General features: G+C 37.1%; 1 protein-coding gene across 1 annotated transcript; it reads right to left on the bottom strand.

Annotated features, from left to right (window-relative positions):
• Positions 1 to 256: 256 nt before the first annotated feature.
• Positions 257 to 12,994, bottom strand: tbccd1 (TBCC domain containing 1). Its single transcript, XM_079882469.1, has 7 exons — positions 12,598 to 12,994; positions 11,218 to 11,549; positions 10,978 to 11,139; positions 5,736 to 6,102; positions 3,474 to 3,660; positions 2,170 to 2,673; positions 257 to 1,460 (listed from the first exon to the last, which is right to left on the bottom strand). Exons 2-7 carry the CDS (start codon positions 11,545 to 11,547, stop codon positions 1,238 to 1,240), a joined length of 1,773 nt encoding a protein of 590 aa, XP_079738595.1. The 5' UTR covers positions 11,548 to 11,549; positions 12,598 to 12,994; the 3' UTR covers positions 257 to 1,237.
• Positions 12,995 to 13,509: the final 515 nt, after the last annotated feature.

The following is a 13,509-nucleotide window of genomic DNA, read 5'->3' as shown; positions in this document are numbered from 1 at the left end:
TCAGCCGGCACAGACACCGGCACAGAGACCGGACACCATCACGGATTCGAATGATTTGAGATGTTGATATTGTGGCTTAAAAGATTCTGATTCTATCCTGTACATGTGCATGGAGCTTGACCAGCATCAGTTTGATAAATATTAGGACTTCTATGCATACATATTTTTAAATATACTAAAATTAAAATATATAAGTTCTTTCAAAATATTAATAAATACTACAATAGTTAGTCAAAATCCAGCACATACTATTAAAGTACTAGACAGCACACACTACCATAATTAGGCGAAATATAAAAAAATGATGATTTGTTTTTTAAAATGGCAACACATTTCACACACATATTCCATTCAGAAAGCCAAAGCCAATCGCTATTGATTCGATATGGCCATTAAAGCTCAAAAGAAAGAAAGGCGGCTGTTGCTATGGTCACATTGTTCAGTTTTCATGGAGTCTAAAGTCCAAAAAGCATTTCTTTACTTGTTCACCTGAAACTGAATATTAAAATAGGGCATGTTTATTAAACACCCAAACAATATTACCTTTAATAAACTGTAGCCTATTGTTAGTACAAATAAAATGCTTGTTCAAACATATTTCAAATGTTCACTTAAGACATGAATACATCCAAGAGACATTTTAAGTGACAGCATTGAAATCTGTATTGTGAAGATACAGTAATAGTGCAATTACAGTATAAGGCATTGTGAACGAACATACAAAAAAAAAAAAAGAGAAATGTACACATTCATACTGGCCGTGAGATTTCAGGAGACAATAGATGCAAACTCTTTGTTACACCACGTACCAGTTGAGCATATGACATATTTGTCTATTAATACAGTACATGACTACACGCATCTCATTCCCTGTTCTCTCTAAATTCATATGAGGGCAGTAATCATTCCCTTTTTTGATTTAATTAAATAACGACTCTCTTCTGGTGATATTTTATACATATCAAGCTCTGGAATGACTGATGTCTTATAACAATAAGTAACATTATGCTTAAACTATCAGACATCTGCAGCAATAATACACACTACAGCAACTCTACAAACTAATCCAGCATAGATTTCTCTAGACGTCAACAGTATAAAAGGACACAATGTCCTTGTCTAAATACAGCATTGTTTATATACATGGATTGTTTTTGACCGCCTTTGTACCGGAAGAGCACTAATGTTTGATAATCAGTTTTTGGAAAGTGAGGGTTTCGATTGTTTAGCTGCTCTTTTAGCAAACTGTTGGCGCCCGTCCCATTGCTTGTTCAGGTGGTTTATCTTTCAGCACATTTAGTCCAGAGTTGGAAGTGTGGCTTGAAGGCCAGTGGTCCAAAGAGGTGGAGGGGTTGAGGGCAGAAGGGAGAAGACTGTCTAGCTCTTGTCTTTTTCCCGTCTCGAGCAGCCACTCATGAAACTTCTGCTCCACTAAGGCCTGAAACTGCCGCCTCTGAACCCTTTACGACAGAAAAGACACAATGCATCACTACTGAATGTCACAAAAGAACAAACTTATTGCCCAGGTTATTATGGAGTTACATTAAAATTTCATGTCTGATTTAACAATGCTAATAATGCTAGGACTTATGATCTTGAATTACAATTAATATTTGTAAAATATAAAAAAATCCACTCTAACATTAATAACTTTTATATATGCCTATTATATAGAAAATGTGTGTTTAGTATAAACCCAAATAGCATGCATCTGTCTGTCGATTGTCGATATGATTAGAACATTTTTTCTCCCTAAAATCATAATAAATATGAATATAATAAAAATACAAACACATACTTTATTACAATAAATAAGATGGATGATAAATAGACGCCACAATGTGACAGATCTAGAATGCATTAAAATCAACAAAGCTGTTTATAAAAAGAAAAAGATTTAAATGATTAATCTAAAAATAATAATAATAATAATAATAATAGTACTGTATATTATTATAATAATAAAAATAAAATACATAAACACATAATGTAATATATTTTGTTATAATAAACCAAAATAATCTTTTGTCATGAAACACACACACACACACACACACACACACACACACACACACAAAACCCAGTCGACAATAACAGCGACTAGCGTGATGCCACAGATCTAGGATGCATTAAAATGCAGCCTTAAAAGGAACAGAAAAGTGGACTCACTTGTTCAAGTGTGCTTCCTTCACGGTCTTCTGCCAGTCCTCTATCGCCTTCTCTCTGCCCTCCACAGCCTTCTGGTAATCTGCCGGCAGGTCCCAAGGGAACTCACAGTTATCCCCCTCCATTTGGAAGGGTATCACCAGCGGATAAAACTCAGAGGGGGGCTGGATGTGGTAGCAGCCTGCGTCTGAAGTGGAACCCTCAGCTCCGAACAGCAGTGGCTGGTCCCATAAATTGGGAACCACAGCTAGGCCTACACTAGCCATGTGGTCCTCTAAAGTAGGGTAATGTGTGTGGAAGGGGCCTAGAGTGAGAGACACATTTCCAGGAAGGAGAAGGGGTCGAGTGGGGGTGAGGGCATGGATTGTGCAGTGAAAGGAGCCACCTACAGTCAGATGGCCAGCCACACACACCACACGAACGTTCTCACAGCTCTGAATGTGGACGCTGGTCCCCACCGGGCCGAGGACCACTGTACTGTTCCTGCACTTATCCAAGGTCACAGACCTGTAAGATAAAGACTTGGTTTTGCATGGAAGTTGACAGTAATAAACAAACACAACAAAAATGACTAATTGACAGCAGACTATTGATCAGCATTTATTTTGACTGTAAGTCTAGGTAAGGAAATTATTTATCCATTGCTGCTATTATTAGAAATATGACAGTATGGTTGACTAGAACAACTGATTTCTTTCATTAGTGTGGTGCACATTGACTAGTGCACATTTATTTTACTTTTTTATTAGGATGTTTTATTCCATGTCAGCATCTAAGGCCTGACATTTTTGTGGCAAGAACAGGGTTAAAATGGTTAAAAAATACCTAAACAAACAAATGAATAACCATATTTAAAAGGAGTTATAAGATACTGCAAATGGTCTTAAAATGACAATAATGACAAACGTATTGCCCAGGTACTTATTAAGAACTTACATTAAAATTTCACATCCAAATTAATAATGCAAGACTTGAACTAGGGTTAATTTTTGTAAAAAACAAAAACAAATACATAATAAATACAATAAATATATTGGAGCAAATCTGTGCTGAACAGTAAAGCAGTTATTTTTTTAGTTACAATACAATTTAGTTTTAAATACAATACATACACAAATGTTAACAATACAGACAGTGAAATTATTATAAAATAAAATATATAATTGTATAAATGTATAATATTATGATATAATATAATAGACTGACAGAGAGAATCTTATCATGGAACGTACAAAAAAAAAAGGGCTTTTGAAACCCAATTGACAAAAATAATGCATTTATTTTATTTTAGCAAAGTGATTCCTCACCGCAGAGGAGAGAGAAGGTAGATGAAAGCGTCACTGCAGCGGTGGAGTTTGATGTTGGCATCATTCAGCTTTTCAGAGTCTTTGGCCAATGTCTGTTTGCAAACGTGCGACATGAGCACCAGTCGACTTCCTGGAGGAGCCAAGTGGGTGTTTCTGAATATTTTGGCTTTCTTCAAGGTGCCCTCAACTACAAAACAAAATATGAAGAGTTAATGATGCTACTAATCAGGTAAACCATCCATCAACTCAAGCTAAAGTCATAATATAAATTTCCTTCATTTCTCCCCTTGAGGTTCACTTAGAGATGCACCAATTGCAGTTATCTAAGTTTTCGTTTGTAAGAGTGACCTGCCGATATCGATTTTTGCCGATTCTGATTTTCTTTCAAAGTATTATAATTGACAGCATATATAAACAAAAATCTACTTTTCTAAAAGGATTAATTTCTATTTTTATTTTCATTAAGTAAAAATACAGTAAAAATACAGAAATAAAACAAGAACAAAAACAAAATTCAAAGTAAGAATATTAACCAGTAAGAAGTTCGTTCATCTTCAGAACACAAATGAAGATATTTTTGATGAAATCCGAGAGCTTTCTGACCCCTCCATAGACAGCAATGCAAAAACCACTTTGAAGGCCCAGAAAGTATTCTAGTCGCTTTATAACATTAAGTTGAACTACCGTAGTCACATGGACTATTTTAACAACATCTTTACTTCCTTTCTGGGCCTTGAAAGTGATTGTTGCATTGCTGTCTATGGAGGGGTCAGAAAGCTCTTAGATTTCATCCAAAAAATACCTTCATTTGTGTTCTGAAGATGAATGGAGGTAGACTGGGTAAACCCAGCCTGAGCTGCAGGGCAAAATCAAATCGCCGGCAGATCAGGCTGGGTTTACCAGTCTACCTCCATTCATCTTCAGAACACAAATGAAGGTATTTTTTGATGTACATTTATCTCTGCTGCTTCCTTTACAAATTTGCGGGAACCAATCACAAACTGGCTTATCCACCTGGTGCGCTATTGGCGGGTTTAATCCAATCCAATTCCAGAGCCGTTACGGCTCTGTCCAATTCCTTTTAACCTCTCGACGATGCTCAATAACTTATTTTTAGCAAACAAATCACTCGAGTGGGTGTAAAAAAAATTTACGTAAGAGCTTTTGCATTGGTCTGCAAAGTACGCCACCCGGGTTGTTGGTCTGATTGGTTGAAGGACTATCCAATTGCGTACAGAGTCATTTGAATATGCCCGTTGATCACGCCTCTTGTGCAGTAGAAAATACATAGCAGACTCCCCAGACCAATGTTCAATCTTAAAAGATTGAGCTTGGTCTGGTGATAGCCAGACTAGAAAGAAAGTCTTATGGGTTTGGAGCGACATGAGGGTGAGTAATTAATGACAGAATTTTCATTTTTGGGTGAACTAATAACCCTTTAAGTTTTTCAGGTGGGTATACAGTATATTCAGGTAAGATATACTACAGAAATTAAAACTAATCAAATGTAAAAAAAAATAATAATAAAAAAATACACTGGAAATTAAATACAGATCAATGTTTACAATTAGTTGCAAAAGCTATTCAATCAAGAGCAGAGAGTGATTTTCTTTGTCTTTTGTTATTTTATTAACTTGTTTTATTGACAACAGCAGGAATATTAGACTGCTGTCACTTTAAGAGTGAACCAATATACTGTTACACAACTTGTGTTATCTATCTCAACTTATTAGGTTCCAAAACTGACTGTGTTTAACTGAATACATAATTATGTGTGCGTTTGTCTGTTTAAGCATAGTAAGCCACTCATTTTGAAACTTGCGACTCCCAAGAGGTGGCTTAATGTGCGCTCCACTTATATAGATAAGTGGTGCGCGCACACACTTTTGGTGAAAGCGTAAAACCTGCGGGAATTAGTAAAATTATGCACAAAACGGCCGATCGTGCAGAAAATCGTCCGATTCCGGTCCCTGGCCAGTCGATCGGTGCATCTCTAATATTAGTCAAGGTTTTTGCAGTTTTGGAATTTACCATTTTTCACTCTCCCTCAAGTCATTTTATTAAACATGCTGTTTTTGTTTTGCTACTGTACCTTTAGCATTTCTGTGTAAACAGTTTTGCAGTTGAAAAATTTGTGTTTCCGTTCATATACAATTTAAATGAAACTATTCCACAAACATTCCTAAAGAACGTTTGATTTGGAAACTTTAAGATAAAATAACACCTACAACTTTATTTCCTTGATGAGAACTTCAAGTTTACCTTGCATGGACCATGCCAGTTTCTTGCCTGACTGTGAGAAGGTGGAGATACCGAAGGGGTTGAGGCAGAGAGCCTGATGCAGAAACCCCTGGAACTGCTGCAGAGAGTAAGTGCGGCTGATTTTGGAGAACCCTGCCTGAGACTGCAGTGCTGAGCGGCTAAGGAGCTTGTGGATTGGGTGCACAGTATGGCTGTGGCTCACAGAACCTTCCAGCAGCAGACTGAGGCTCTCTATGGCCTCTGAAGTGAGCTGGCTGTCACGCAGAACCTGTCCTGAACTGCTCAGCTGGCCTGGCTCAACTAGCAACTCTAAGAGCTCAGCCAAGTGTGTCTGGATGAAAGTAAGATGAGCCTGGTCGTCCCAGTTCTGGTAAAACAGAATGAATAAATTAACTATTATGCAAAAAATAAAAAATAAATTATGCAGGTGGAATTCTCTCTATACACATGCCTTAAACCCAAAAAAGTAAACATTTTTCAATAAAAAAAATATTATTCATATTTTTTTAATATTCAAATTATTTAATATTTTCATGACAATTAAGCACATCCTCCAAATTCAAATTTTATTAATAAAATAAAAAATATATATTTTATTTTATACTACAGGGCTGTTGAATGCTTGAATCTGATTAGTTGACGAGTTAGTTGAAGTTATGCAATTATTTTCAGGGAAACGCACGGCTTAAAGTTGCAATGTGTAATATTTCTGAGGATCTATTGACAGAAATGCAATATCAGATCCATAACTATGTTTTCAGTGGTGTATAAAGACCTTACTTAATGAACCGTTATGTTTTTATTACCTTAGAATGAGTCATTTATATCTACATAACCGCGGGCACCCCCTTCTATGAAGGTCGACATATTGTGACGTCATGTTTCTACCGTAGCCGACAGCGAACAAACAGCGCTACAGAGCGCGTTTTGTCACTAACTTGAATGAGAAGCAGCAGAAAAAGATGCAGCAGAATTTCTGGAAAATTAATGACCACAGTTATTGTTTAGGACAAGAGCCGACGGAGGGTAAATCTGCTTCGAAGAAGAGAAAGCATGATGAAGCCAGAAAAATAAGGGAGAAACGTAGGCAAAAATAACGGGTCAACATCGGTGTGGCTTTTCACCGATGGAAGGGTCTTATGAGGGAAAAAGGCTTTCAAAGCAACGCCGAAGTTGCCTGTTTTCTGCTGGACAGGTAAGGTATTCCAACTTTAACAATGCAAATGAAAACTGTTGTTTCATAATGTTAGCATTACCTAGAAGCTAGCCATAGACACCGTGAGAAGTGACTTTTCCCTTGTCAGTGGTGTAAAATATGAAGTTAGATTGTTTCATGTAACTTAGTTCTTCTCCCTCGCTGTGTTATGTCTTTGCTATGTGGGGATAAATGTGCTGGTTACGTTCGTGAGACAATCATATTAGCCAGCTAAACTTTTACTACCCTGTTAGAAAAAATTTGTAGTTGGATAGTTTCATGTGGTTCTTCGTCCTCTATTGAGCCATCACTTCGTGTAGGTCCTCTGCCTCTCCTTTCCCTGACTGCACCTCCAACACCTCTGCCTCTCCGCCCTCTTCCTCTCCCTCTCCCTCTCCCTCTTCCAGTTACCTCCGGTACATACTCAGGCCCCATCCACACTACTGCGTTTTAGTTTAGAAACAGAGAATTAAAACGAATACGATCTCCGTCCACATCAGCGTTTTGCTGCGTATTAGAATTGATCTCCGTCCACATTAAAACGACTGAAAACGCGGATCACGTGACCATTCACCAACACTGGGCATGCGCGTGCCGGTGTAAACCTAGAGACTAGAGATGCACCGATTACAATTTTCTAGGCCGATTCCGATTTCCGATTTTTCATTGAGTTTGACCTGCCGATACCGATTTTAGCCGATTCCGATTAAAAAAAATTCTAACCACTTTACAGCACACACAAATATTTATTTTCGATCTTTTCTTTAACCCTTTCACGCGTAAGTTTAAAATATTCTAACTGACACCCCCACCCCCAGAGTGAGTTTTTTATATTGAGTTTTTTCATTCGAGGCGAACGTTCCCTTTAATGTTTCCATAGCGACGCGTCACGCGATACACCGCAGCCACAATAATACTGTATGATGACAGATGTGTCGCTTTTATTCCGCTTTTCCTTTTTTATTCAAAATATTCACAAACTTGCTTACCATGTCATCAATCAGCCTATCTGTTATTCCGATTCTCAAATACGTGTAAGTGAGTGTGTTTGGTCGTTTAAAAACCTTTATAAATAATCTTAATCTATAACATGAGATGGGCGCCGCAATGTTGTCCTGTCAGTCGGATTTACAGCACGTGAATTCATCAGTTTCTCCCGAAATAAATGCAAGAAAGTGGCCGGTGAACTGAGAAGCATAGAGTAAACTTTATAGTTAAGTTACTTTCACTATGTTTGTCTGATATGAATAACGTTAACACATGTCGGCAAATTATATTTGAATAGATTGTTATTGCTGCTTCCACAGACATCAGTGTGTATTTTACAAACTCCAAATGTATTGTTTTACTCGTGCTTATGTGTATTTAAATATCTGAAACCTAAAATAAACATTATGAGGTTGAAAACACTGCTTAGTTGTGATATATGACAGCGCTGAACGCGGCCGACTCTGGCTCAGCGCCAACCAACGCGCGAGAGCACAGTTTGAATCTGGCAGTTATGCGACGTCACTGAACATCCTAAATGTGGCACCGTAACATTACTCAGGGCAGGAGCACATAAAAATACCATATATGAGACCGTACCGCTCAAAAGGTTAATCATGCGGCGCCCGAGTGCATTTGACCGGCATAAAATCGGCATATGTCAGACTGACCGGCCGGTCGCCGGTCATGGCCGATCACGTGAAAATCGGCCAATTCCGGTCACCAGCCGATCAATCGGTGCATCTCTACTAGAGACTTTCAAACATAGACTGTAAAAAAATGCTTTCAAACATCAAAATGTCATTTATTAATATGTATTTGTGTCAAAATGACATATAAACATATTTTCCTATTCTATTTTGCCTGGAAACGCTTCCAACACACTTGCGTGTCGCATGAAAAATAGGTGTCAGTTCTATTTCTAGCATGCACGCGTTTCCCGCGCGAGCCGCGCCTGAGACGCGGCAGTTTCTTATTGTAAGAAACTGTTCCAGCGGGTGAAGTTTACTGGTACTGAATATTACCTGTGTATACTCCATGACTGATGACACCCAATCATAGAGCCGAGCGTGAGCCTCTGCGTCATCGTTTCTAAAGTCCTCCGTTTTGACCCGTCCAGACTAAAACGCCCTCCGGAGATTAAAAACGAAAAACGGGTCGGCAGCGTTTCTTAACTTCTCCGTTTTGGGTCTCCGTTTTTGCCGTTTTAGTCTGGACGGGAGGTGCAAACGTAGCAAAAGGTCTCTGTTTTTAAACGAAAACGCAGTAGTGTGGACGGGGCCTCAGGTTGTCCCTGACTCTGCAAATGTGGAGAAAAACATGCTGTCTGAACGACGCCTCGGACATCGTAACGTTAGCTATTTCCCCTTACCTAGCTGCTTTGATGCTCTTATCCATAGCTCTTATCTAATACTAACTAGCATGGAATCAAGCTATGGTAAAGTCAGTGAATAAAAGACTAACACAACGATGAACAATTAAAAATAACAAATCGCAATAACATGTGGTTTTGCTGAATAATTAAGTAAATATAATTTAATATAAAATATAATATAAAGAAACCTCATTGCTTGACTTGCTACTCTCTGCTGACTCAGACGACGATGTCTTTTATCCTACGTCTGCCACCGTAGCTTCTCCTTCGAGTTTGCAAAGGGAGGGATAGGCCGTGAGTGACTGGCTGTTTGCAATTCGCAAACCTCACCACTAGATGCCGCTAAAAATTACACACTGCACCTTTAAGTAGTTCCAGGCAAGTCTTTACCGCATTACAGTTCCATATCATATCGCCAAATTATTTCAGTTATTTGAAAGGTCCTTACAGATTACTACAGCAAAAGAACCCAAATCCACAATGACACTGGCCAAGCAAATAAATATAGTAAATACGATAAAAACGACAAATTATTTCCATTTTTTTTTGCCATAAAATTATGTTTTATTATATACGAAAAGCACATACTCTCTTTCTCCCGCTCTCTCTCTCACTCAAACGCACATACACATACTGTAGCCACATTCTGCGCTGCTTTTTTGACATTTCTCACAAGCGAGGTAATAACAGCTCTGTTCTTGGAGCAGATAAACTTACAGTTAAGATGCTGCTGCCGAACACAGACTCAGAAAATTGACACGCTTTTTCTCTCTCTCTCTCTCTCTAATAACTGCATTAATAACTGCAACAGTCCACCATCAGTGGGTGAAACCTTCGTTACTAATGCTAAAATTACGTTTTGGAATTAGCAATGGAGGCTTGGATTAGATGCTTAAGAAATTAGTCCCACACACAAGAGCATTTTAAGGACGAAAACCTGACAAATATCTTGAAATACATCATCTGAACAATGTTTTGAGGTGTGGTAACCGTAGCAGAATAATTGACTCCGGGCCATTGAATAATTGAAAAATAATGTACACCCGCATTATCACCTCGGGTGTGCATTATTTTTCGAATAATTCAACAGTCAATTATTCCTTACATATACATTTGTTAACTATTTGTACATACACATAAACTATTCAGAGGCTTAAGTTCAGTAAAAAAACATTATGTTTCTGAAAATAAGTTTTTTTTAAATACCTCTTTTCTATTTTAATACGTTAAAATATTACTTACAGTAATTTATGATAGCAAAGCTGAATTTTCAGCATCATTACTCCAGTCTTCAGTGTGTCATGATCCTTCAGAAATCATTGTAATATGCTGATTTGGTGCTCAAGAAACATTTCTTACCATCAACTGTGCTACTTTTTTCAGTATTTTTTGATAAATAGAAAGGTTAGCATTTATAATTCTTTTTTTAAATATAAATATTTTGTAAGAACATAAAAGTCTTTCTTCACTGTCACTTTTGATTTATTTAATGCACCCTTGCTGAATAAAAGTATTCATTTAAAAAACAAATACTGAAACCAAACTTTTAAATGGTAGTGAACACGGTACACACAAACAAAAATAAAATAAGTTAAAATAAAATAATATTTAAAATAAGATTTTCCTATTTTTTCTTTTGATTTATGGTGAAATATGACTCATGTTTTCATAAGATTCACACACACCTTATTTTGGGAGCTGATTTTGGTCTCTCTTTCAGATGAGGAAGAGGGAGATCGTGATCTCGGACTTGGCCACTCTTCCCCGATCAGTGATGTGCGGAGAGAGATTCGGTTCAGCTGCTGTAGATACAGGAAGAGTAGAAACTGCAGTGTGTTTACTGACAGCTAGGAAGACAAAGAGAAAATCATTAGTACAGCAGATCTGCAATTCTGTCTAACAGCACTACGACATTTTGTTATTACCTGACAACGCTGTCTGTCAAGTTCCTTAGGACTGTGGCTTTGAGATAGAGCTTCTGCCCACTCTAATCTCTGCTCTGAAGAACGAGGCATTAACAGATCAAAGGTTTCAAAATACAGCCAGGCAAGCTCCTCTGCCAGCTGCAGTTTGCCACAAGCGATGTGTCGCCACATGTGCCAGCCGAGCCTGGGGAAACAGCCATCCCGTGTCCGGACGTAACTGGCCATCTTGCGCAGATAATGCATGCTGAATTTGCTCGGAGGTGTGGCGGGAAGCACCCCGATCATAAAGGGCTCCAGACGTGGCCATACACATGCTGTGTATTTGTCCATTTCTATAGAAGAAAACAGATTTGTTGAAATGAATGAGCTGGGTCAGGAGAAATCACCATTAAAGTGGCAGTGATAATGTACTTGCATGAGTGATAATGTACTGGCAAATTGCATAATATGTTAAAAGCAATAATAATCTGAATGTTAAGACATGGTCAGGGAAGGTTAGAGAGAATAACAATACAAATCGAAAAAAGTCAAGGTAGGAATGTCACCATTTATCTAACCACTCTGAGACAGATCTACAGATCTCTGTCGCATTTTTCACCTTTGTTGCCATTGGCTTTAGGCTTGCTTAGTTGGGGACATTAAATTTAACATTTAATTTAAATATTCAATAATAATATTGATCTGCCTGCATTGACACCATAATATGAGAACTGAACAAAGCTGGACGATGACATCATGGTTTTCTCCAGAATGGCTATATATAAATGAACTAATTTAATAACTTTTATTACAACAAAAAAAATCACTGAACTTACTTAAGCTGGACTGTGACGCTATTTTCTTCTGGAAACAAACTTTCTTGTATTATTTTCCTGTTATCTCTGTAAAGCTGCTTTGAAACAATCTGTATTGTAAAGAGCGCTATATAAATAAATGTGACTTGACTATAGATGGTATATTTGCTTACAATGTTGTAGGTTCTAATCACCTTAAAATTAGTTTAGACTTGTGTAAACCATTACAATATAGCCTAAAATAATGTAAAGTGTGAAATATTTGGTTTTGAGTAATATCCTTTCATTTTATGAATGGGAAACTTTCCCATTAACATTTACAGTTGTATAACAGTATAACAGTTCTCTTTTATCAATTCCATTGTGATTTAAATGTAAGTTATTATTAAGTCAAATGCACTCAGCTGTAAAGCAAAATTAAATGATAATTTTCAATAATCATTGATCATCAATCAATATTTAGTTAAAACGTTCAAGCACATGTACCAATATTAATAAAAGCAACAACTTTATGACAAGTTTAACCACATCTTTTTCAAAACTACACCAACACAGTGATAATGGACTTAGCTTTCACTCTCCTTACCTGACCATTGAACGTTTTACGGCTTCAAACGGTGGTCTTCTTTGTTTCATGGGTTAAAACATACATAAACATAAATATCTAAATATATATTTAAACTGAAACGCTTTCAAATTCTATCCACGCTGACACACACACACGCGCGCGCGACCCGATACCAAACGGAGGAGCCTCGCGAACGCGCGCTGCTGTGCCGCTCAAAACTTCATTGTTTTCTTCTTTTTATTCACTCCACCATTGTTAGCTGTCCAGACAATCACCACACCATCATTTTAGAATAATAAAGTATTTCAAACCTAATGAACATGTAATGTCTCTACAGCAATATTATCTCTAAGAAAACAAACAACGATAAAACGATAAAACAACTGCTCCTGAGCGGTTGCCATGTCTGCGTCACAACGTGACGTAACACAAATTGTTATATTTGGAGCCCGGCTTCATTTCAATATAAAAGTCATATGATACAATATTCATACAAACATTTTACTTTTTTATTCATCTTCATACTTTTTTCCTAGAAACGCGTAAGGATTTTAAAATACAATTACTTGGTATTATTGATCATGGTGATCAAATAATATTGGGTGTTATTTAATAATCTTGAATTATTTGTTGATAACATGAAATACTGAACAGATTCCTTCTCCAGATTTCAAAATAAAAGTTAGTCAATTTAGTTTAGTTTAAGAGACAGTAAACTATTTATCTTATTTGTCTTTATTTCATGTGACCTTATTCATTTTTATTTTTCAAAATATTTTTATTTTATTTCAAAATAAACTGTAAAGTCCTATATAAGAACTATATAAGGTAATGATGTATGGAATTGTATACAGTTTTACATCAAGTTTAGTCACTGCAAACGAGAAACAAGATTAACCTTGTATTAAGACTGCCCATATACTATTACTT

This window comes from Squalius cephalus (assembly GCF_949319135.1).
Source record: "Squalius cephalus genome assembly, chromosome: 9".
NCBI lineage: Eukaryota > Metazoa > Chordata > Actinopteri > Cypriniformes > Leuciscidae > Squalius > Squalius cephalus.
Note: the sequence above shows the minus strand (reverse complement) of the source record. Positions and strands in the feature narration are given on the sequence as shown.

Bases quoted from the DNA above. Each gene is read 5' to 3' on its own strand.
- tbccd1 (XM_079882469.1), bottom strand. From the start codon at position 11,547: ATGGACAAATACACAGCATGTGTATGGCCACGTCTGGAGCCCTTTATG. The intron at 2,674-3,473 runs GTGAGGAATCAC...TTTATCTTACAG, and splicing joins TACCTTCTCTCTCCTCTGCG to GTCTGTGACCTTGGATAAGT. The intron at 1,461-2,169 runs GTGAGTCCACTT...TCTGTCGTAAAG, and splicing joins AAGGAAGCACACTTGAACAA to GGTTCAGAGGCGGCAGTTTC.